Below are 25,646 nucleotides of genomic sequence, written 5' to 3' on the forward strand. Positions count from 1 at the left end.
TTCAGTGTTTCCATAACAACAAGCAACAACACTCTAAACTTGCCTTTTGTCATGTTTTCTCCTTGGGAAGTAGCCCACTTGGCTTCCTTGCTTTTGTCCTGGTCTTGAAAAGGTTTCCCCTGGCAGCAGGGGCTGTGAAGCCCTCCTGGTCCGCAGCATGGCCTTTTGGCCTGGAGGGAGAAGCGGAGGTCTGGCTTCCAAGGGGCCGTGGGCTGCAGCACCTGGGACAGCTCCCAGCAGAGTCTGCTTCCGATGCTCTCGGAGTTCCCCAGCAGGCTCCAAGATTGGTCCAGAGCAGCATCCATGAAAGCTTAAGCTTCTACCCACATCTCTGGAGGCTGGCTGGCTGCAGGCAGAGTGGCTGCAGATGGGCACCGCTCTCGGACAGGAGGTCACAGCTGCTCCCAGCCAGGCCAGTGGAGGAGAGCCGGGTCTCTGCAACCCGATGGAATTCCGAAGAGGCTCCTTCGCCAGTGGTGCCAACTTACTGCCTTGCCTGAAAGCTGGCAGGAAGTGTTTGCAGGAAAAGGTGCCTTGCCGAACTTCCTGGTCTGCCTTGCCATTCTGCCCGGGGTCGAGGGAAAGGCAGAGCTGTCTTAGGGTGGCTTCAGAAAGCCTGGGGAGAGTGTGCCGCTCCACACCTGTGTCCGGAGGAGTCCTTGTGGAGCCAAATCACCTGTGATTCTTAAGCGGGTTTTTTGCATTTCCCGAATCTGCAAATGGGATGCAAAAGCAACATTAACCAGCCTGATGGGGGCCAACCTTTCCCTCCCGAGTGTTGCTCTGGGGCGGCCTGAAGCAGACGTCCAGCCCCTCTATGTCCTGGCTAGGTGTTGCCGGGACTGTGTTGGGGTGCAGAGAGCCCCGTGCTGCAGAGGCTCAGGTCCAACGCCCCCAAGGACTTGTCCCGGCCCGCCTCTCCTCTGCGGGAGGACTCTCTCCCCAACTCTCTCTTGGGCTGCACGCACTCTAGCCTCGGGGCTTCTGTCATGGGCCAGTCTCAACCAGCCCCGTGAACTTAAGCTTCACCGCTGCCCCCAATTGTCCACAGAAACAGCCTTCCAAACCTCTGTTTCAGTCTAAGTTAGGGAGGGTGGAAAGGCTTCTAAGCGGGGGCGGGGGGGCGGGGTTGGACAGACAGAGGCTACAGTCTGTTAGAGTAAAGAGAAGTAGTTTTACTTTAAAGCAGTTCATTTCTAAACAGTAGTTCTTCTGGAAATTGTAGTTCAAAGCAACCAAAGGAGCATTAGGAACAAATAAAATATGAGAGAAACGCATCCCAACTAACCTGCCCCAAATACTGTGCCCTGACTCGGAGTCCTTCCCAGGACTCACAGTGTTCCCTCTCACAGGGATTCCCAGATGATATTATAGATCCAAACCAGGAAAAGCATCTAGCAAATACCAATGAAGGGCACAGGCCCTGCTTCTGCGCTGGGGTGCACAGCCCTCATATGAAGACTTCCAAAGCGAAGGCATCCAGGCAAAGGAGCTGTACTCCTTCGGTTTTTCCAGTTAATATCCTTACCATGCAATGCAGTCAGTCAAGACCAAACTATTAAAGGGAGACTATAGCGGAGGGTGTCCCCACCCCCTTTCCTTCTGGATCTCTGCTTTTAAACCGTGGGTGGCTATGTGGTGGTGGTGGTGGTGAAGGATCCTGCTCTTAAAGCCCCTGCAATTTACTTTCCTTTCTGTCACACAAGTCACTATTGTTCAGGAAACACAACGTAGGTCACTTTTGATTCCGTTGTAATCGCTGAGTGGGTGAGAGGGGGGATGCATTTCTTGTCATTACGCGTGTGTATATTTGGTACCACAAGCTGGAAGGAGAGAGGAGAATCCTCTTTGCAGAAAGGCTCTCCTTCCCTCCTTCTCCCGGAACATGTGTAGAAAAAGGGACACAGAGTAGGTGGATATGCATAACAGGGTGGGCCAACAGATGCACACAGCCTGAGTGTCTTGCAGGACTGACCTGCTGTTTTTTGGCTGCCCTTCAACAACAATTTCTATACCGCTTTTCAACAAAAGTTTCCAAAGCAGTTTACATAGAGAAATCCAAAATAAATAAGATGGGTGGGTAGCGCCTGTAGTTTGCCCTAGACCAGGCCTAAAACCAACTTAGCCCCGTCCCCCAGCTATTTTTGAACTACAACTCCCATAATCCCCAGCCACAGTGGCCAACATCTGCAGGAGGGCTGAAGCTGAGCAGCCTGGCCCTAGACAAACTACTTACCGGGAGAGTGGGGTTCTCGTGGGCCATGCCCAATGGCTTAGCACTGGTACACTAAGAAGGTCCCTGTGTGAAACATCAGGGGGATCCTCTCATACTGTGGGGGAGGAGGCAATGGCCAACCCCTCCTGTATTCTACCAAAGACAACCACAGAGCTCTGTGGCCGCCAGGAGTCGACACCGACTCGATGGCACACTTTACCTTTAGAGAGGAAAACATGGGGCTTCCTGATCCTGATGCCTGAGGGTGCTGCATTTTTACGGTGTGGTTTTCCAGTGGCTGTTGGGAAACCTTTGAAGAGCAGGAGGAATACCTAAGACCTGGGCTGCCTATGACATTTTGTCCCCTCCATGAGTCATTGCTGCCTTCTATTTCTGATCTCGACTTCCGTGGCTTGGTTTTCTCACTGTCGGCTGCTTTGGAGGTCTGTCATCCGGCAGAAAGGCAGCGTAGAAGCCCTTTAAACTAGGGAAGGGGCTCCTCTGTGCAGCCGGGGCTACCAGGTGGGCCTCTGGCAGAAGGAAATGGCAGCCCCCTCCACCACCCTCCAGGAGGTCTCTGCCGTTTGTCTTCCTCCAGGAGCCGCCGCAGCTGATCTTTCTCCTGTAATACCGAGAGGAGGAAAATAAACCACTTTGGTCATTTTAGGAGTGAAACTCAAGCACACACATCCAGCTGTTGCATTTAAAAATAGCTGGAGCTGTCCTTGGGAATGAAAGGCTTTCGCATGTTGTTATAGCAACTGGGGGTGGCGGGTGGGGGGAGAGCCTGGCAGAACGATAAGGGATGTTGCCTGCTTTTCATTTAGAGGAGCAAGTGCTCTTTACTGATCCAAGGGTGGCTTTTTGATGGCTCGCTGCGATCAAAGTTCAGCTCTAGAGGTGTCGGAACTGCCCGCCGTTTTGCATTTTGGTGCTGGTTTTACCTGCCGCCGTGCCCTGCAGAATCTCGTATGGTATCAAAGACCGAAGCCCTTAAATAGGGCAGTGGTGATGGAGCTAATCTGCGGAAGTGTTTCCGCGGTATCCCTGCCCTTTGCCTGTGGGGCATTGTGCTTTGGACTCCTCAGGATGGTGGATGGATGGCCTTCCCTCGCAGGAGGGAATTACATGGAAGGCCTTTTGGTCCTGTGCAACGACATATCCTGGTCTGGTGGGAGCAACAGGGCTTGTCCCCTTAGCTAAGCAGGGTCTCCCCTGGTTGCACTTGAATGCGAGACTAGAAGTGTGAGCACTGGAAGAGATTCCCCCTCAGGGGATGGAGGTTCCCTCCCTGACATCTCCAAGAGCAGGGGCTGAGAGAGATTCCTGCCTACAACCTGGGAGAAACCGCTGCCAGGCTGGGTAGACAATACTGAGCTAGATAGACCAAGGATCTGACTCAGTATATGGCAGCTTCCTAGGTTCCTATGAGAAAGTGGCAGAGCCCTTTTTGGACTGTCCCACTTCAGATTTGAGGGAGTGGGGGCTCAGTGTTTTGCAGTGCTGCCTATCTGGTTGGGGGCGGGGGAGCTTGCTGTGCAAGAAAGTCAGACTGAAGCCCTCTCCCACACTTGCGTGGTTACCATCTCTTGAGCAGCCCTTACCAGAAGAAGACTTGGACAAGAATATTCTCCTGCATTATTTAGCATAGGAGAGACTATTTTGGAGGATAGGAACATACATAGGAAGCTGCTATATCCTGAGTCAGACCATTGGTCTATCTAGCTCAGTATCGTCTTCACAGACTAGCAGCAGCTTCCCAAGGTTGCAGGCATTCTGTTAAATGTATTGGATATTTATTTCTCTATGTAAACCGCCCTGAGCCATTTTTGGAAGGGCGGTATAGAAATCGAATCAATAATAATAATAAATCATATGGAGCCCATGTGCCTAGGAGAAGCTGCACATGTCAACCATAGGGACCGCTGTCCTTTCAGGCATCAGATTAGTTTGTGGCCCCAAAGGTTTAGGTCTCAAATGCTGTTGTGAGTAGGGCCGTCCTCCCCCGATTTCATGAGGTTGGTAGAGTTCAGACCCAATCCAATTGGGGCACTTACTGTGAGGGTCTTGCTCTGGAGTTCCTTCCGTGTGAGAGCCCTTTCCCCCTCGGGGCTGCACTTTCCTCCGTGCTGGGAGGGCCCTTTAGGAGAGATGGAGGAGCCCTCTCCAAAGAGCGTTGTGGGGAAGGAAGTACACTTCCCCACACTCTGTACATTCTTATGTGGGCCCTGGATGGCCCATTGGATGGGCTGGTCTTGAAGGGGCTGTGGACCACCAGCAGTTCTGTTTTTCTGGTCCCCAAGCCACTGTGGCTCCCCCCTCCGGTCCCTGCCTGAGCACTTCTGCTTGGTCTGCGTTGGCAGTGGAAAGCCCCCATGGCTAGAGATCTGGCCTCGAAAGCACCGCGGGCGCCCCTGTTCCTGCTGCACCGTCCTTTGTGTGTAGAACTAGTTCCACCAGGCAGAGGCAGCAGCACAGATGGAGGCGTGGCAGAGCAGTACAGGCCCCAAAAGGAGAACGTGAGGAGGTGGGAAGCATCCCACAGAAAGGGAGGAGGAAGCAGCCCGGCTGAGCTGGATGGAGGGTGTTCAGAGTCGTATCAGATTGCAATATCGGGAGGTGAATCATTTTGTCAGAATGAGGCCTCTGACAAATGAGTGAGTGTTTGAGGGGAAGTCTGAGGGAATATGTAGATGTGGGGTGTCAGGCAGGCACCGAAATATCCCTGGTGAGCGCTAGCCGTGGGAAGCCTGGGAAGCCGTGGGTAGCACTTTGAGGAAGCCTCCTTTGAAGGCTGTTTCAAGGCAATCTGAACGGCTTGGAAGCAATTTCACTGAAGTACATGGAGTGAACGATCCTCCCCAGTCCATTTGAGGATTGGTTGACAACCCAAATGGACGAGGATGATTTATTCGGCGTTATACGTTGTACCATCTTGGAGTGCAGGATTTGTTCCTTACATGTTTAGCTCAGGATGGATTGCCTAGGACCTGTGTCGTGGAGAATCATCGGTAGAATTGCTGGAATAATTGCCTCCTCCTCAGAGATGAGCCTGTCCTTATTTTCTTCAGGATAGACTTCTGGGGTGATTTCCCCAGGGTAGGCACACCTTTCAGGGACCTCAAATTGAATAAAGCCTTTCCCTCACTGTTCATAGTGATTAGGAACACAAGGGAACACTAATCATTGCACCTTTCAAGCAGGGTTTTTGTTTCCCCCCTTTTTTTGCTCCCTTTGCCGCAAGTGTGGGTGAATCGCAGAAGGTCTCTCTGCATAGCAGCCCTGTTAATTATACTCCAGTTGGGTAGCTGTTGTTGTATGGGCACCTATCCCACAGAGAGCCGTCAAGCGGTTTGGGAATGCATTTGTTTTTCTCTGCCTGGTGGGTTTTGGAATAATGGGTGCCGCTCGCTTCCTCTGCAGGGGGTAAGAGACCTGTTTGAACATAAGAACACAAGAACAGCCCTGCTGGATCGTGCCCAAGAAGGCCCTATCTAGTCCAGCATCCTGTTTCACACAGTGGCCCACCAAATGCCGCTGGGAAGCCCACAGGCAGAGCTAATGTCAACGCTGCATTTGAATGGTTCCCAAGATACCACCAGACCAGCTTTCCTCCTCCCCAAGGAGCCATGGTGAGCTAATCCTTGAGGAGGATCACAAATGCACTCTTTCATTCATTCGATTTGATTCGAATCGATTTCTATACCACCCTTCCAAAAATGGCTCAGGGGAGTTTACACAGAGAAATAACAAATAAATAAGATGGATCCCTGTTCCCAAAAGGGCTCACAGTCTAAAAAGAAACATAAGACAGACACCAGCAACAGTCACTGGAGGTACTGTGCTGGGGGTGGATATGGCCAGTTGCTCTCCCCCTGCTAAATAAAGAGAATCACCACGTTAAAGGGTGCCTCTTTGCCAAGCTAGCAGGGATTTCCATGTGGGATGAGCCACCCTTTTCTACTGTGGAGACAACACAGTGCGGGTGTATCTGATCACATCAGCGGCCGCTGATATAATTATTTTATTTTAAGCATGCCTATCTGGCCCTTTTTTTGTTTTTGTTTTACTAATCAGTCACCAAAGGGAGCAGAGGGGTCTGTGTGCAGGGCGCCAGAAAGTCCTCCTGACTTTCATGGGTTGTATGGGAGTCCTTGAGAGAAGTTAATGTTCCGCTGTAGCAACAGAGATCTTCCTGACCAAAATTAATTATAGCAGCCCATCAGCACATAATAGAAAATCATTAAATACTCATTGTTAGCTGGCCGTTTGAGCAGGGCCGCAGATCAGGCAGGATCACGGCGCATTTAAATAAATTGCTGTTATAAATTGCTTTCATTTCATGCAAATTTATGGGATGCATTTGTGTTCGGATGTCAGTGTGACTTGTACTGGGTTGACTCTTTCCCTGTTGAGGCAAAGAAAAATATGTTTGGAAGACTTCTTTTCTTTTCTTTTTCTTTTTGCAGACCTTGGACCTTTAAAATTGGCCTGAAGCAGAAAATATTTCTCTTGGGGGAAATGTTGCTTTGACTCCTGCCTTCTATTGGGAGTGTTATAATTTCTGTGTAAAATATGCAAGTGTCAGTGTGGTGGAATATATGATAATGGTCAGGGAAACCTATAATAGGTTCTCCCCACTCTCAGATTTTAATCGCTTGCGCCTGCATGAGTCTCTCTGTCTTGTTTGTTTTTTAAAACAACAACTGGAAGATTGTAATAATGTAGCAGTAATTTGTTTCTTCCTGTGTTTCCATTGAAGCTGGAAGATGTTTTTCTTTTAATAAAAAGCAGCTCCATTCATTTTACAAGGGCAAATAAAATGCCTGTTAAACTATGCAGAACTAATACAGTTGAGCCAATGAAGCACCCAAAATACCACCAGGATTTAATACTCTTATTTTTCCTCCAGTTCCTCTGTATTCATCTCTCTTTCCCCCTTCTCCACCATTTTTTGTTGTTAAGAACATGAGAGCAGCCCAGCCGGATGAGGCCCAAGGCCTCTCTATTACACCCACTGGCCCACTAGAAGCCTCTAGGAAGCACATAACATGAGAACATAAGAACAGCCCTGCTGGATCAGACCAAGGCCCATCTAGTCCAGCTTCCTGTTTCGCACAGTGGCCCACCAGATGCCTCTGGGGAGCCCCCAGGCAAGAGGTATGTGCATGCTCCGTCTCCTGCTGCTACTGCTCCATGCAGTAGAAAGTACTGCTCCATGAGCAGAAAGGGAGCAGAGAGACTGGACTGTATGTCAACATCTGCAGAAGGGACAAAGTTGAGCAGCTCTGAATCGTTTCGGGGGCAAGGAGAAATCTTCCATTCTGGTGTGCTCTGATGCACAGTTTCCTCGGAAGCAAGCCCCACCAAGTCCACTGGGGCTTACTCCCAGGAAAGCACACACAGGACTGCAACCAAGGCATGAAAGGGAAAGGCTCCTACCGAGGAAGCGAATTCATGGCAATAACCTTGGCAATTTCAGGAAGTGATTAATTAAAAAGCAACAATGTCCAGAGAAAGAGAAACACTGAAAAAAGAAAAACAAACAAATTGCCTTTGTTTACTGGCTTGGGGGATTTTGCAACCGGAAGACATTTTTTTAATCCTTTTAGTGTTTCATGCAACACTCTTTCTCCCGTTGTGCAGGCTTCTGGAAAAAAGAACAGAGTCTCGCCCCTATTTTAGGGTAGGATGGAATAGGTCATCTCAGCTGAACTTCACAGGCTAATTCTGGCTTTTGTGATTAATACATTTAAATACTGCTTGGGTGGGGGACAAATACTTCTTCCCTGGTGCCACAGCATTCTTGAGGTTTTGCGGTGGAGAGAGGGGGACCACCCAAAATGCAGCCCTGTAAATTCCTAATTCAAAATTAGGAATGGTGGAGAAAAATTCCCTCTCTCATTATACTCTATCTCTCCCAGGGCTGCGGTAGCATTGTCCTTAGCTCGCCCCAGACTTCTCCACGTGCAATGAGGGGCAGGGAAGCCACTGCTGAGGGGAAGAGAGAGCAGATGCCCATTCAGGTGTCTAGCTTCATGCTCACCTGGCCACCTTCCTACACGAGATTACCAGAACAGATATATCCACAGAATGCATCCTAGACAATGATCATGGGGAGGAGAGCTGGTCTGGTGGTCGTGAGGGTGAATGGTCCCCTTTGCTCAGCAGGGGTTGCCTTGGCTTGCATTGGGATGGAAGATGACAGGTGAGCGCTGGAAGATCTTCCCCTTAGGGGATGGGGCTGTAGCTCATCGGAAGAGGAGCAGCTTGCTTCAGTCCCTGGAATACCCAGATAGAGCTAAGCAGGACTCCTGCCTGGAACCTTGAGGAGCCCCTGCCATTGAGTGTCCGTGTTCCCTCTAAGAGGGATTCCCAGAGGTGGTGGATTACAATTCCCGGAATCCCCAGCCTAAGGCCACTGCAGCTGGGGATTCTGGGAGTTGCAATCCACCACATCTGGGAAACCCCTTAGAGAGAACACTGCTTAGTGTAGACAGTCCTGAGCTAGACGGACCAATGGTCTGACTCAGTAGGCAGCAGCTTCTTATGGGATGGGGCCACCGCTTAGTGTAAAAGCTCCTGCTTTGCAAACAAGCGGTCCCGGGTTCAGTCCCTGGCAGCATGTCTAGGCAGGCCTGGGAGAGACTTCTGCCTGAAACCCTAGAGAGCTGCCATCAGTCAGTGTTCAGGGATTCTCAACGTTGGGCCCCCTGAAGTGATTGGGCTTCGACTCCCATCACTGGGGCTGGGGATGATGGGAGTTGAAGTCCAATAACATCTGGGGACCTAACCTTGAGAATCCCTGAGCTTGATGAACCAAGGGACTGACTCGGGATAAGGCTGCTTCCTATATTTAGAGATGGCTCTGTGGGCCCGTAGCCCCTGCTTTGCCTGCACAGAACGTCCCAGGTACAACCCCTGGCAGCATCTCCCAGTACGGCTGAGAGAGACTCCTTGGATGGCAGGGAGACATAAAATCAGGCCAGTGCTGAGCCAGCCGGTTCCATGGGAAGAGGCGCTCCTGAAGCCATCTGGGCAGCGGAGGAGAGCGGGTCTTGTGGTAGCAAGCAGGAACTGCCCTCTTTGCTAAGCAAGGTCTGCCCTGGCTTGCACTTGAATGGGAGATGACCTGTGAGCACTGGAAGAGATTCCCCTTAGGGGACAGGGCTGCTCTGGGAAGAGCATCCAGGTTCCAAGTTCCCTCCCTAGCAGCATCTCCAAGATTGGGCTGAAAGAGACTCCAGCCTGTAACCTTGGAGAAGCTGCTGACAGCCTGGCCAGATAATACTGAGGTAAATAGACCAAGGGTCTGACTCAGGCAGCTTCCTATGTTCTCTGCACTGGTTCCCCAGATGCTGTTGGGACTATAGTGCCTGCCATCCCCTTCCACAATGGCCTTTGGCTGTGGTGTCTGGGGATGATGGGAGTTGTAGTCCAACAGCATTCAAGACCGAGAACCACAAAAGCGGCGTCTTGAATGAGCTGAGAAACGAGATGGTCCTCAAAGCGTATGCACAGAGCCAACTGGCGAAATGCCTCCCCCACCCCCCAAAGCGATATCCCTGTTAGAAATTCATCTTGGATGAAGCAGCCCTCACTGGCTTGCACCTATAGCCCATGCACGACTCTCATGTGGCCGCCTTCCTCTGTTTCTGGAGCCATCTCGTCTACCTTCCAAACCATAATGGAATTTTGCCATACCCTGAAAGACGGTTAGAAGGAAGGGAAGGAAAGGCCAGGCAATCGAGTTGGCGAAGGTTAAGCCTCACAAAGAGCTGGGAGACAGGGAGTTGGGGATCAGGGGATGGTTCAAAAAGAACAGGTTTTATAACTGTCTTTGGCACTAAAGGAATATAAAACCGAAATGAGTCATTTGGAGAGAAATCTGGCATGGCCCAGTTATGTAACCCAAAACTTGATAAGGAGGAACAGATTGAGCATCAGAAAACACAAACAGCTTAAAACGGTGACATTTCATCGCAGGCCTATTCTTTGCTCTGTAGCGAACACACACACGCGCACACACACAGAGTGCTAGTGACTTGCTTGAATTTCCCCTCACCAAGGAATCTGCAGCAGTCTTTCCACTTCCTTCTTTTTGACCTTGCTGCAGTTTATTAGTTCAGCTTAGATTGCATCCCCGCCCCCTTCAAGGCTTGCTTTCAAATGGAGAAACAGCTATTGAGTCTGTGTACTCATTATAGATAATGCCCTGGTCCCAGTTATGCCTTTCAGGCGGAACTGTTTGACATCAGCAGGGTTACTGCCCGGTGGAGCTGTTGAATTCGAAATGTGAAATGCTCTCCGTTCCTCTTGCAGGCCCTGCCTTGATTCTCAGATGATGAGAATCATCATTGCAACCCACAATCATTGCAGGGTTGTGGGTTCTGAAGAGAGCTGGTCTGGTGGCAGCAAGCATGAGTGGTCTGCATTTGAATGGGAAATTGCCTGTGTGAGCATTCTAAGATTCAGGGAATATGAAATGGAGCCATAGCTCAGTGGAACAGCAGCTGCATGCTTGCAGACAGAAGGTGCCAAGTTCCCTCCCTGGCAGCATCTCCAAGATCGGGCTGCCTGAAACCTGGGAGAAGCCGCTGCCAGTCTGGGTTGACACTACTGAGCTAGATGGATCAGTGGTTGGACTCGGTATATGGCAACTTCCTGTGTTCCTAAGAGCTGTGTGTTCTGAACTTCTTATCCCGCATTTCTGAGTTTCCTCTCCGTTCCTCTTGCCGCCTTCCAGGACAGTCTGTTCTCCTGTCCAAGCTGGCTGTCAATATGTCTGGCCCAGTGCACACATGAGCAGAACCTCTACTCCGTTATCCCACCTGGGGCTATAAGATATTCTTGGCTTGTAACAGCACCTGGCATTTGCCGGTGGTGTGAGACAGGGAAATGCCGAGTCCTGATTTGCAGTGCAGGATGAGTTTGGGAAATTAAAGGAGGAGGTGTGAGTTGCTTGGAGTGCTGAAGTGGAATCCAAAACGCTGGCTTCCTGATGCAGTGTTCCAGCTCCTAAAAAGGTGTGAGGAGGAGGAGGAGGAGGAGGAGGATCAGCCCAGAAATGGATATACAAGCGTATTTTTTTAGTGCACCAGGCAGTCTGGCCGTGCATAATACGAGTCTAGAGAAGCAGCACATGGTAGTGAGAGGAGTGTTGGGGCTGGGTCCAAATCTCCAGTCCGTCACAAAGCTCACTGGGTGACCTTGGTGCTCTTCTGGCCAAAGGGATCTTGTAATGTGGTTTCGAGGATAAAGTGAACTCACTGCCCTGCCCAGGACTTGCAGAAGCCTGAGGCATTGGGCCTGCAGCAGCAGCAGCAGCTCAAGAATAAAGGTAAAGTGTGCCGTCGAGAGACATCCTGCCTCTGACTGAGCCTGGAGGTGGCCTCTAGCCACTGATAGACCTGTCCTCCCTCGCAGTCAGCGGAGGTCGCTGGATCGCTCCGTGTAGAGGGAAGCCTGGCTCCAGAGGGAAGAGGCTTGCCTGTGACCTGCCAAGCCCAAGGCCAGCTGTCGGTCTCCAGGCCTGGCCCTCGCTGGCTTTTCCAGTCCTAGGAAGGCAGCAGCAAGCAAGACGCACCCGGCTCTGTATCTTCTGGGTCCCAAACTGTGCAGGCCTGGCATGAAGGTCCCTGCGCCAAGACTCCTCCCATCCAGCCACGTAAAACGACACCAACTAGTCCTGGGACCCTAGAAGAGGGGAGAGGAGGCAGAGGTGGGGCTGGGGGGGCCCTGCCTGCCTGTCTGTCCAAACAGCCTCTCTGGGTGGAGGGATGGATTCAGTTTCAGGACCCCCCCCATCTTCTTGCAGAGTCTTTTGGGGGAGGGGGGGTGGCTCTTTGAGAGCACTCCAGGAAGTCAAAGAGAGCCTTATTGATTCCTCTCTGCTTGGTTCTCGGTCAATCAGAAAGCCAGCGTGATTCAATATCTTCCTAATAGCTCCATTAGCAAAATAAAGGAAACAGCCCTCAATCTCCGTTCCATTTTATATATATATATATTTAAAGGGAGACTAATATAATTTTATATTTGAATGGAAGACAGCGCTAAAATGTATTTACATTGTGTAATGACTGTATTTAGAAACACTGGTCTCCCTCCTGCCCGCAGGCTGCAGAGGCTTATCAAATAATGTAATGCACACGCCCCGGTGATGATCTCAGCTTTCTCCAGGGCTTTCTCCCCTTTGGCTGGGGATTCTGGGAGTCGTAGCCCACAACATCTGGGGATCCCTGTTAGAGAGAACACTGTTGTGGACTACAACTCCCAGAATCCCCAGCCAAAGGCCATTGCAGCTGGGGATGCTGGGAGTTGTAGCGAACAGCATCTGGGAATCCCTGTTAGAGGGAACACTGATTGCAAGGCCTCTTCAGGAAAATGGGCATAGAAGGCCTTTGTGAGGTGGGGTACAGTTGGTGCAAAATGGCACCAGCCCTTGTATGGACGGAGCTGGAGATACATGTGGAAAGTATGCGAGGGAAATGGCGGCTGGATTTCTTGGAGTGTCTTTGCTGACGCCTGCCTGTGTCATTTTATTGCATTGTTACATCAGCCACCCTGAGTTTGGGCAAGGGAGTGTATCCACATTTGCAATAGGTTTAGGTTGAATTTGGTGCTGTCTGGTGGTAGCAGGATCTGGCTGCTTACATTGCTTAGATATCTCTCTCTCTCTCTGAAAGAGGTGCAGGACTTTTGTGGCACTCATTTGACTCTCACCACTATAAGCCACCTAATGGTGCAGCAGGGAAATGACTTGCCTAGCAATTCAGAGGTTGCCGGTTCAAATCCACACTGGTATGCTTCCCAGACTATGGGAAACACCTCTATCGGGCAGCAGCGATACAGGAAGGTGCTGAAAGGCATCGTCTCACACTGCACGGCAGGAGGCAATGGTCAACCCCTCCTGTATTCTACCCAAGACAACCACGGCTCTGTGGTTGCCAGGAGTCGAGACCGACTCGATGGCACACTTTTCCTTTTACCTACCTTCTGGGGACGAAAGCCATCTCTGCAGAATGGCTGCCTTCTTGGTCTTCTGCAGAGAGGGAAGCCGGTGGGCTTGGGTCTGTGGAGATGCACAGGGGCAGAGTGCCGGTGTTTGTTTCCCTGCAGCAGACTGCAGTCGTTATTGGTCAGATCATCCTGCAGCGTTCCCGTATTCATTTTTTTCTCCAAGATCTGCTGTTCAGAAGGAATGCTCTTTTATAATAGTGATTGTGTTTAGCATAGTCATCAAAACAAACACAAATGATCAAAAGCATGACTGTATTTAGTATCGCATTTGGATTTGTTGTATTACTTATATCAGGCAGATTTTGCACTTTTGATCCCATTTTCCTGGGGTTGGGGTGGGGGAATCACCAAATAAAATCTCATCACCAAATATCCTTTTGTTATCTGACAAAAGGAAAACCTGCCCACAGTTGGCAGAGGACACGTCCTGCAAAGCCTTCCGATTCGCTATGCTGAACTGCAGAGTCATTGGACTGCCTTCCCAGATCACAGCCCTTGTGAATACTCTTCCAAACAAAAGACAGACCCTGCTAGCAAAACACCCAACCAAACCCCACATTCCTTGCTGCAGTCTGGAGGCACTCAGCCGCTTCCTGGCAGTCGCTGAAAAGAATATTATTGAAAGGGAAAGAGACATGGAGGCTTCCCATCCCGCTCATCGGAGGTTCAGATGTCGTTTTGACATGCACCACCTTTCAGAGTGTTTACTGCATTATGGGTGTGCACAGATACACAGTTCTGGAGAGGCGGGGCTGGCCATTCTACTGGCCAATGCAATGCCCCTCTAGTCTCTGCCGAAGGGGCCCGTGTGACGCCTCTTTCCAGTGGACTCTTCAGATTGGGGGGCACTCTCTGCTGTCCAGGACAGGGGCAAATTGGTCTCCCTGAATTGGAATTCAAGGAGAATCGATCTCCCTGCACTGGGGCTTACCAAAGAAATGGCTGACCCCCTGCCCTGGGGCTTTCTTTCCCTTTACTGAGCGCTCTCTCCTATTTTGACTAGACGCAAGTGCCTTTGAGACGTGGACCCTGTGAGGGGGACGCGGCAAAGACTGAGTCACCCTCCGTTTAACCGGGCAGCTGCTTCCCGGGCACCCTTTAGCCGGCATGGCACTGTCAGTTCCAATGGATGCACGCAGCCTTCAGAAAGACGGGTCTCTTTTTCCGTTCCCTGGGCCGTAGCTCCGCTCCCGCTGCCCATCAGAACAGCGCCCGCTCCCGTTTTGCCAGCGCCGCCGCGGGACTTGAAATAAGCACCTGAGCTTTCACCTGCTGTGGGAGCACCAGCAGCCAGCGTAGGTTAGATCAGATCAGTGTGCTAGTGAGGGGCGGGGGGACGGCTGCTCTGAGACAGAGGAGAGGGGAATCTGCAGTGACATCCCAGCCGAGAATAGCCCTCCCTTGGCAGGCCTCGTGTGCACCGGTAATCCCTCCAGACTTCTACAGGCACTGAGCAAAGCTGGCTGCTCCTTTCCCTGGCCATCTCTGGGCCAAAGAGAGAGGCCTCCAAACTGGCATTCAGGAAAGGCCCCAAGGCCGCCTCCGCTGGTGCCGCACCTTTTCTAGAGAGCAGCACAGGCCGCCTTTTAGCCAATCAAATACACTTCGCATCTTACCAACCCCTCAATAACAGCCTCCGGAGGGGATGACTTAGTTAACTTAGCCTTTTAATAGTTTGCTGTATTTTGTGTATATACCAGAACCCGAGAAGGTGATGAGGGAGCCGTTCCGATGAAAAGAATTTTGAGCCCCGTCCCCTTCTATTAGAAGACTGGCTCCCAGCTACAAATCCCATATGAGGATGTGTGGGGAAGATCTGTAGCAAGGGGTTCCAGAGAAAGGGTCGTCTTGGCTTACGCACGGGTCTCGGTCACTAGAGGGACGAACTGAACTGGTATGAATGCTGGAGTGATGGTGGAGGTTCTGGAGAATATAGACCAGTGTTGCCTCAAACAAGGATTCCCAGATGTTGTTGACAACAACTCCTATAATCCCCAAGCCATTGCAAGCTGGGGATTCTGGGAGTTGTCGTCAACAGCATCTGGGAATCCCCATTAAAGGGAAAACGCTGATATGGACTTGTTGCAGTTTAGTGCCCGGGTGGGCATCGGGGAGCTCATGGCCTTATAAGCTGCCCCCAGATGTTAGGGCTTCTGCAATGGGCTCCCCAAACAATTATTTGGGGTTGGTGGCCCCCACAAAAAAAGGGGGGGGGAGAAAGTAGCTGCCCCGAAGCCTGAAGTCTGCTCAGCCCTGGCGTCATGGGTCGGAGCCGACTCCATGGTGTTGCAGGCAGATTCCTGCCTGGTCTGGTCAGATTTTATTGTGGGAAAGGTCAGACTCTACTTAAGCCATTCAGACAGAACTAGCAAAGAAAGCTGAAGGGAGCAGCTAACAATAACCCTATCCTTAGGTTGGGTCGAGGTACACAGCACACATGATATGTTGTTAAATACTACATTTGCCACTGAAGAAGACGCAATTAGAGTTGAAGCGTGCCTGGCAACAGCATATCCATGAACAGATGCTGGCAAAACTCTGATATGCAATTCCCTCGGCTAAAACAAGACATTGGGAAGGCTGACTTGGACTTCGCCCATCTGATTGATGAGCTTTTGGACTGTTGGACTTTTAAATTCGATGTAGAGACCATCTTGTTGTGTGTATATAGATAAGAGTTCTGTTGACTGAGTTTTGGAACTCCCTACATAACGGGATAGTGTTCCCTAAGGGTATAGTTTTATCATAATTATATTATATATTTTAATATAATTATGATATTTTAATATAATTATGATAAAACGATACCCTTAGGGAACACCATCCCGTTACGTAAGGAGTTCCAAAACTCAATCAACAGAACTCTATCAATTTCTGGATATCTGGATTCTTTTTGGGCGCCCTGGTTGGGTAAGAGGCCCCCATCCTGTTCAGGTCCCTTCACCGCAGCCCCGGCTGGCCGGCGCTTCCGGCTCTCCCTCGCCTGCAGCCGAGGGACTGCCCCAGCTGATCGCTCCACGGCTGGCACTGCACAGTCCTGGAAAGCCTCTCTAAGGAGATTTGCAACGGACAGATGTCAAAGGCAATTAATGCTGTGGCCGTCTGTTGGTATTATTAGATGAGCAGATCTGGCGGCAGGAAGGAGAGCCTCCCGCCTGGGGGAACGGGGCTTGGTGGAGCTTGTCTCAGCCTGACAATGGAGAAATGGAAGCAGAAGGAGGCGGGGTGGAGGGCGGAGAGGTCTCTGCCGGCGGTGTCTGGCCTACAGAGCCCGTGGCACTCACCCATGGCATCGGGTCCCTCCCGACACAGGCAGTTGCAACAGAAGGACCTGACTGCCTGCCTCCCTCACAGCTCAGCGGCCATATCCCCGGGAGGGCATGTCGCGCAGAGGGCCCATATTCGACAACGATGACGACGGATATTTATATACCGCTCTTCAACAAAATCCTCAAAGTGGTTTACATAGAAAAATAATACATCAATAAGATGGTCCCCTGTCGACAAAGGGCTCACAATCTAAAAAGAAATGTAAGGCAGACATCCGCACCGGCCACCGGAGGGACGCTGTGCTGGGGATGCAGAGGGCCATTTGCTCTCCCCCTGCTAAAGATGGGAGACTCACTACTTGGAAAGGTGTCTCTTTGCTCAGTCTGCAGGGTCTCTGGTGGAAATGCGTCCCTTGGTGGGTTCAGAGGTGCACGCTTTGCATCCTACAAGCCCACACAGGGAGCTGTTGACATGAGGGGTTCCGAGGGCCTCACCAGCCGCGTGTCTCTCTCTGGTGATGCTGCGCATAACCCTCTGGGAAATTGGCAGCCTTAGTTTTTCAACTCGTGTGCTCAACATGCCAAGAGGAAGCCCCAGTGGTGTGTTCAGGATGCCGGAGTTCCCAAGGAGCACGCACGTGCCCACCACCCTTCAGGCCGGCCCATCAAGCTGTTGGTTTTATAAATAACTCCTGGCAGTGGCCTGGATCCTGGACCCCCAGGAATTGGGAGGGGAAGAGTGTCCCAGTCCGTCCATTTCTGCTGGGGGTGTGTGTGGAATTCCAGACCCCTTGCTGTGTGCCCCACACTCTGCAAAGACTGGCCTCCTGCAGGGGAGAGCCAGCCCCAAGGGCCCGGATCTCCCTTGCTAGCTGTGCTTCCTTGGGGTGGGCACAAACTGCGCCTCGACGTGGCGGTGTGGGCTGATGCTGGGAAAGGCCTGCTGGCTGGCATTGCAGTGGGAGGGCTGGAGCTTGTCTCTGGACATGATCTCATTTGGGGGCCCTGGCGGTGTGTGTATTTTTAACCGTCTGCTCAAGTCACTGACATACCCATGAGCCTCAGAAAATCAGAATGGCCCAGACTGCACACGATGCGCACTTGCCTTATCCACCTCTGGTGTCAAGGCACTCTCCAGATCCCGGTTCAGAAGGGCCCTTCAGAAGGGACCAGTGGTGCTCTGAGCAACAGGAGGGAAGTTGCTTGGTCAAGGGACTGGATGCCCTGGGTTCAAATGCAAGACGTCCTAGGAGCAGGTGAGGCAGCCTCAGACTTTCCAACCTGTGTCTGGCAGGGTTCCGGTTTGGGTTTTGAGCCCTAGACATCTGGACAGAGAAAAGGGTGCTGTTGTATCGTAGCCAAAGTTCATCTTCCGTGTTGCTGTCCCGAGGGAGAACCTGGCGTCTTTTTAGGTTGCAGGGGATCTGTTGTTCCTCGCTGGAAGAGCGAGCTCCAGACAGCAGAGCCTCCAGCCCCACTTCTCGGTAGCCGCCAGCCCCCACGCAGTGGCTGGAGGTACTGGATATACCCTGCCCTAGGTATGTTTCCCAGACTATGGGAAACACCTATATGTTGGGCAGCAGTGATCTAGGAAGGTGCTGAAAGGCATCATCTCATCCTGTGCGGGAAGAGGCAATAGTAAACCCCTCCTTTATTCTACCAAAGACAGCCACAGGGCTCTGTGGGCGCCAGGAGTTGGCACCAATTCAAAAGTGCAACTTTGCTTACCACAAGACCAGCTCTCAATATAGGCTATTTAGCTGTTAGGCATAACAAAAGCTGCAGAAGTTTGCTTTTCCGTTTGTGGAATTGACTAATATTTATTTGTGTTCTTTCTACTTTGTAAACTGCTTTGAGGACTTCTTAGTTGAAAAACAACTGCTTTCCGAGTTCTCAAAAGGGGCCCATAGATACTAACTTGGCACTCCCCTGAACAACAGACTGGCAAGGCAGGTCAGGATCCTCATCCGCACCTTGCAGACAGGCCTGCCGAAAGAGGAGCCACCCCCACCCCACCCCCGACAGGCTCAGAGCCGGTACGAGTGTGGAGCCAGGGGCTTCCTGCTTCGCAGCTCTAGCCACTGCACAGCGCTGTCACTGGTCCGTGTCAGGGAAAGGGGTGCCCTTGTTGTGATCTAACTGCCTGGAAGGGATGGCAACAGACTTCTGTGGTCCAAGGCCACCTTTCTGGCTGGTGCCCAAAGCCCTGCTCACCGCTGTCTGGGGGCTGCACCCCTCCACACACACTTGGCGCTCTTCAGGCCTTTGCCAGCCACCTCCTCCGCTGAGCATGGACTTTCTCTCCTCCTCTTGCAGCAACTGCCCTTCGCTTTTGGCGGCTGCCTTAGCCCGTGCGACAGCCGACGAAGTCCTCCAGAGCGATCTCTCGGCACACTACTTGCCCAAGCACGCGGACAGCCCCGACGGGATCATACGTAAGTGCCTCTTCTGTCTTGGCGGATATTCGGTGCCTGTCCACTCCTGTGCTCTGAAGCCCATATCCTGCAGAAATGGCTCCATCTTGGTGAAGCTCAGACTGTGGCCTCGTGGGTGGAGGTGCTTAAACTACCCCCAGGACCCCCACCCAGAATATGCCTTGTCTGCCTGTTGACTTGTTGGTCCTGGTGATCAATGGGGCACACCTCCCCTTCCCACCCCCTGCCACAACCCCTTCTCCCCACTCCTCCCCTGACAGCGGTCCAGGACTCGGGGCTGCTCTCCCATCCGTCCAAGACTTTGGTGGGTCTTGGCGCTGCTCTGCATGTGGGACGACCTCTCCTTCATCTTGAACTCAGGATGATGGACTCTCATCTTCTGGCTGTGGGGAGCTGTGCAGCAGTGTCCCCTCTCACAGGGATTCCCTGATGTTGTGGACTACAACTCCCAGAATCCCCAAGCAAAATTGCAGCGGGGGATTCTGGGAGTTTATTCTTATTACATTTATATCCCGCTCTTCCTCCAAGGAGCCCAGAGCGGTGCACTACATACTTGAGTTGGAGTTGGAGTCCGCAACGTCGAGGGATCCCTGTTAGGGGGAACACGGGTGTGCAGCGTTAGCACTTCAGGGCCCCCATCCGGGTATTCTGTAGGGGTGCCCAGCAGCAGCCTGTCTTGGGCCCTGTTCATTTTCCACACCCAGTTGGACTCTGCTGGAACAACTGGGCCGTTGTTTGGACCAGAGATTGGCAGCGGCTTTTGTGACTTTGGCAACACCGTGTCTTGTGGGGGCAGACGCATGCCAGCTAGGAAGCAGCCGGAGAAACTTGCCTGTCCCCTTTGTTTATATTTATGAGGCAGCAGAACTTTCCGCCTTCCGGCTGAAGGCCGCGGCAGCTTGGAATTCATTTTGGGTTCTGCTGACGAAGCTCCCGCAGAGAGCGCACTGGGACACTTGCAATGATGAAAGACGGCGGCTCCTCGGACAAGCTGACAGGGCGTTAGTTATGCCGCCTGGGAAATAGATGGCCCTCCTTCCCGCCTTGGCTTTGGCTTAGGCTTAGGCTTAAAATATAAAAGCCAGGGGCTTGCGGCGCCTGTGACGGAGGCTGAGGAGCTGCACGACGCAGGCTCGCCTCCGTCATCTGCCAGTGCCGCCGCCGCCGTTCCTCTCCCGTGCAGGTGAAGCAAGCGGCTTCGTCATTGTTCTGGCTGAGCAGTCCTCATTAGTGCCAAATTGGGATCCGTTAAACTCACAGAAGTATTTGACAGTCTCCAAGGAAGTGTTGACATTTTCCAGACGAATCGTCTACATGGAATCCCTGCAGCCGCCCTCCTCCGAGCGCCTGGGAACTTGTCTGCCGAAGCAAGCCCACGGGCGGAGCGGAAGCGGGGGTCACGCTCTTGGCTTCCTGGCCGGGAGTGGCGTGTGCCAGGCATGAGGACCAGCACAGGCCAAGGACAGAGGCCGGGCGGGGGGCGGGATGCAGACCCTGGGAGGCGCTCCACTCCTGGGGTCTCTGGAGGCAAGCCACTGCTTCCACCTCCGCCTCCGGTTGGGAAGAAGGACCTTGCTTGTGAATTTGGATCGTAGCTGCAGCTGCACTTTAAATGAGTGGTGATCCCTGAAACTACTTAAGGTAGCTGCTGACGAGTTTTAGACAATCCAAAGGAGGACTGGTAAGCCTCCGAAGAACTCCCCAAAGGCTGTCCTTGAGACGGCAAAGCCTTGCACACCTGAGTGGGCAGCCAAAAGGGAAACGTGAACCGTCTCCCACTCCAGAAGGCAGGCTTGCCGTCTGGGACAGCACCACCTTCTGGTCAGGAGGCAGGATCAGGCTTCTGATGTGGTGGAGAGGAGTTCCTAGCACAGGACAAAGCTGGCAGAGCAGGATCATTCTCACCCAAACGCCGCCCTCGGCCTTCATTACTCACCCCTCATATAGAACAGTGGGGCAGACTTCTCAGTTAGAGGAGGCCCAGTGTCCCCTCTCACAGGGATTCCCAGCTGTGGTGGACTACAACTCCCAGAATCCGCAAGCCAAAGCCATTGCAGCTGGGCGTTCTGGGAGTTGTAGTCCACAACAGCTGGGAATCCCTGTGAGAGGGGACACTGCTGGGGCTCCCCTGCAGCTTTGGGTTTTGGTGCACAGAGAAGGTGCGGATGGGACCCGAGTTGGCCCTCCTTCCTTCCTATCACCTATTTTGCAGTGCCCGCCCCCTCTACCAGCCGGGCTGGGCCTCCTCCTGGAATTGTTGCCACAAAGTTCTGGGCAGCGGCAGCCGCGGGAAGCTGAAGCGGTGCCTGACAGAGACTGGCTGACAGCTGACTCAGGCCTGGCTCAGCAATGTAGCATGAATGATTGATGAGTCATTTACAGCTGTGTGGGGGTGGCGAGGCTGCTGGGTGGGGGCTTTAAAAATAAAATCTGGAGCAGTAATTATTGATGATGCCCACACTGTGCTGCTGCTGCCCGCGGGGCAGAGCGGGGCCCTGCATGTAGGGGAGCAGCAGCACCACCACCACCACCAGCAGGCACCTCCCGCCAGTCTGTCCTTGGGAGGGATTTCCTCAGGCTGGCCCCACTCTAACCCGCTCCTGAGCTCCCCACAGCAGACACCAGCTTGGGGGGTGGGGGGAGATGCAAATGTTCCACCCAGTCACAGCAAAGTGTCCATTTGCACGCGCACACACCCCACTCTCTCTTCAGGAGAGGAGAGCCGGTCTGGTGGGCGCAAGCAGGACTTGTCCCCTTAGCTAAGCAAGGTCCACCCTGGTTGCATTTGAATGGGAGACTTGATGTGTGAGCACTGTAAGATATTGCCCTTAGGGGATGCTCTGGGAAGAGCATCTACAGGTTCCAAGCACCCTCCCTGGCAGCATCTCCAAGAGACTCCTGCCTGCAACCTTGGAGAAGCCGCTGCCAGTCTGGGAAGACAATCCTCTGAGCTAGATGGACCAAGGCTCTGACTCAGGTTCCTATGTTCCACTGCAGCTGGAACAGATCATACTTCTGGTCATAATAAACTCCCCATATTCTTCTGAGACCCCATTGGAAATTGGAGAACATACCCAGCAACATAGGAAGCTGCCTCTGACAGAGCCAGACCCTTGGACTGCCTACTCTGGCTGCCTTCTCTAATGGCTCTCCTTTCCACTCTGGTCTCTGGCAGAGGTGGAGACGGTCAAGCTGGCCCGCACGGTGTTCAGCAAGCTCCACGAGACCTGCAGCAGCTGGGCAAGGGACTTCCCCCTGCAGCAGAAGCCCCACCGCTTCTACGAGACGTCCATCCACGCCATCAAGAACATGCGCCGCAAGATGGAGGACAAGCACGTCTGCATCCCGGACTTCAACACCCTCTTCAACTTGGAGGTGAGGAAGGAGGAACCGGGGGGGGGGCTGGCCGTGGGCAGCCAGGAGATGGCAGCTAAGGCTCCAGTGGGATCCTGGCCTCATCCAAGAGCGGGAGGCTGACCTGCTGGCTGTGGCCGACGGAACCCCCACCAGGACACCGGCCAGACCACACACTGCAACTGGGGTAAGATGCTTCGGCTGAGGAGCATATTGAACACGATCCCCAGAATCTCAAAACTCCCACCCCGGGAAAAGACAACTCTTTTTCCGCAATGGACTCACGACATTGTAGCTCTAAATCACAAAGATAACATCCAAAAGGCGGCATAAAAATAACCACGTGCACCATTCTGAGCTCCTTAGAGGAAAAGTGGGATATAAACAAAATGAATGAATGAACGAATGAATAGATCAGAGCTGCCTCTTGCTGTCAGTGTCACCACACAGGAAGTACAGAAGCACACTCTGCAGATCTGTTGTGATCCTGTTGTAGGGTTGAATCAGGAAAGTGCCCAGGTCAACCGCCAGTGTCCCCTGCCTAACAGGGCTTCCCAGAGGATGTTGACTACAACTCCCAGCACCCCCTGCTATAACAGCCTTTGGCTGGGGATGCTGGGAGTTGTAGTCAGCATCCTCTGGGAAGCCCTGTTAGTCAGGGGACACTGCGAACTCCCTCCAGGGGAGGCCCTGGCTTCGTGCTTCGCTCCTGCATCCCCACGCCTGCAAGAGTCTGCCATGAGGGCCCTTTAGCTGGTGAATTCTCAGTGTGGCTTCCACGCCCTGTGTTAAAACAGAGGGAGCTGCCTCCTGCTGTGTTGGACCCTGGCCGGTGACATCCAGCTCAGTATTGCCTACACTGGCCGGCAGCGGCTCTCCAGGGTTTCCGACAGAGACAGGTATTTCCCAGCCCTTTGCCGAGGAGATGCTGCCAGGGACTGAGCCCGAGCCCTTCCGCAGGCAGAGCCACAGAGCAATGCCCCCCAAGTGCCTGGATCGTCTTGCTTGAGCTGAGGCCTCACCCAGACCCCTCTCCCTCTCCCTCGGCAGGATCAGGAGGAGCAGGCCTACTTTGCGGTCTTTGACGGCCACGGAGGCGTGGACGCCGCCATCTACGCCTCCATCCACCTCCACGTCAACCTAGTGCACCAGGAGACCTTCCAGCAGGACCCCGCCGAGGCCCTGTGCCGAGCCTTCCACGTGACGGACGAGCGCTTTGTGCAGAAGGCGGCCCGAGAGGTGAGCCGGGGGACGGGAGCGGGGGGTTCTCCGGGTCCCTGCCCAGAAGGGGACGGTTGTCCTTGGCCTGGAGCTGGGACAGAGGGGAGAGCTGGAAGCCGACTGCCCAGGCGGACGAGGGCTCTGCTGTACTGCTCCAGCTCAGGTTGTTCAGAGCAGAGAGAGAGGTGGCTCTTCCAGACTGCCCTGGAGTGCCTGTGTGTGTGTTCTTGCCTCTGATCCTGAGTACCAGGGAAACACACCTGAGGAGGGACTGCTCCCGAGACGTCCGTTGGCGGGCCGAGGGAGAGCCCCGTGCCCTCGTGCTGGCCCAGGGGCGGCTCTGGGACTCGCGGGCGTCTGGCCTCTGCTCCCAGACACGGCAGGGAGGACGACTCTGGAACGGGGTCTCTTCTCTTAGCAGTGTGCGCTGTCGGTGGACGCAGCTCTGCAAGAGCGTCCCAGCTAGTTGTCTCTGGATGCCAGGGATGGTTGGTCGGGGGACTCAGGGCCCCCGCTGGAGAAGGGCACCCGTGGGTAGAATCCGGCATCGCTCTGGCAGGAGTCGGTGATCTCTCCAGGGAAGCAGCGGCTGCTTTTCCTCCTCCCTGCTTGGTGGGGCGCTCTTGGGGTGCTGCAGTAGTCGGGGACGGGGGCTGTCGGGCAAGCCCACAAGCGGCCAAGCGGCCTCCAGCCTGGCTCAGGAGCAACGGGCCTGTGTTCTCTCCTCCGCAGAGCTTGCGGTGTGGGACCACCGGGGTGGTGACGTTCATCCGAGGGAACGTGCTGCACGTGGCGTGGCTGGGAGACTCCCAGGTGATGCTGGTGAGGAGGGGCCAAGCCGTGGAGCTGATGAAGCCTCACAAGCCGGACCGAGAGGTGAGCGGGGCCTGCTGGGACTTACTTGCCCGCTGAGAAGGGAGCCGTTCCAAATGCAAACCAAGGTGGGCCCTGCTTAGCAAAGGGGGCCGTCCCTGCTCGCTGCCACCAGACCAGCTCTCCTCCACAGTGCTAGCCTCTGTCCTAAGGAGGAAAACAAAAGGGAAGCCGGGCAGAGATGAAATAGCTGTTTGAGCCAGTGGCTCTACACCTGGGAGCCCCCCCACTATTTATTATTAATTATTCTTATAATAATATTCTATTATTATTAATTCGATGTCTATACCGCCCTTCCAAAAATGGCTCAGGGCGGTTTACACAGAGAAATAATACATAAATAAGATGGCTCCCTGTCCCCAAAGGGCTCACGATCTAAAAAGGAACATAAGAGACACACCTGCAACAGTCACTGGAGGAGTACTGTGCTCGGGGGGAATTCCCAGCACTAGCAGCTGCCTGTGACCAGCTCTTGTGTTGCCCTTCTGGTTTAGGACGAGAAGAAGCGGATCGAGGCCCTCGGAGGCTGCGTGATTTGGTTTGGGGCTTGGAGAGTCAACGGAAGCCTGTCCGTCTCCAGAGCTATAGGTCAGTGAGGGGGATCTTCTCTTCCATCCCGGCAGTCTCTGGATTTCCCCGTCCTTGCTGCCTCCTCCTCCTCCTCCTCAGCCCTCCCAAGTTCCGATGGTCGCTTGTGGGGTCCCAATTGGCTGAGGTGCCCCTCTCCCCCAGAGGAGACCTCGTGGTCCTTGTTGGGAGGGTTGCCTGGGGGGCGTCTGCTCAGCGTGCTGTGGTAGCACACAAGGCAGATTCCGGGCCAGCAAGGTGGCGGCAAGGGGCTGGGTGCGGCCCCAACCATCTCTAGTGCGCTGCTATCATGTGGGAGTGCCGTGAATGGCTCTATCTGCCTCCTCTCCAAGGGCAGGTACAGCAGAAGACACACACACACACACCCGCCCATGGTCCAGGGGCAGCCAGCTGGAGCATCTGCTCCCAAAGAAGGCTGAAGAGGAGCGAGAATGGGGGCTTTCTAGTTTAGACCACTGTGGCTGCCAGGGAGGGGCGTGTGTGGTCAGCAGCAACTGCTCTTCTGGCCTGGCAGCACCTCCTTCACCACCAGCAGCTTTGCTCCCCCACCCCACCAATTTATTTATTTATTTCATTTGTACATTTTCTATCCCGCTCTTCCTCCCAGGAGCCCAGAGCGGTGTACTACATACTTGGGTTTCTCGTCACAACAACCCCGTGATGTAGGTTAGG

At 53.2% G+C, this 25,646-nt stretch overlaps 1 protein-coding gene across 2 annotated transcripts in view; it reads left to right on the top strand.

Annotated features, from left to right (window-relative positions):
• PPM1E (protein phosphatase, Mg2+/Mn2+ dependent 1E) overlaps positions 1-25,646 on the top strand; it is a 47,508-nt gene that overhangs the window by 16,526 nt on the left and 5,336 nt on the right. Inside the window, exons 1-6 of one of the 2 annotated variants that reach the window (XM_053275101.1) lie at positions 5,732-5,847; positions 18,820-18,938; positions 22,114-22,313; positions 23,343-23,531; positions 24,246-24,389; positions 24,881-24,974. In XM_053275101.1, coding sequence (XP_053131076.1) covers positions 5,747-5,847; positions 18,820-18,938; positions 22,114-22,313; positions 23,343-23,531; positions 24,246-24,389; positions 24,881-24,974 — 847 coding nt within the window. In that variant the 5' untranslated portion in view covers positions 5,732-5,746. Of the gene's footprint in view, positions 1-5,731; positions 5,848-18,819; positions 18,939-22,113; positions 22,314-23,342; positions 23,532-24,245; positions 24,390-24,880; positions 24,975-25,646 lie in introns of those variants that run through there. The other variant, XM_053275100.1, reaches the window with a different exon arrangement.

Source organism: Hemicordylus capensis, chromosome 12 (assembly GCF_027244095.1).
Source record: "Hemicordylus capensis ecotype Gifberg chromosome 12, rHemCap1.1.pri, whole genome shotgun sequence".
NCBI lineage: Eukaryota > Metazoa > Chordata > Lepidosauria > Squamata > Cordylidae > Hemicordylus > Hemicordylus capensis.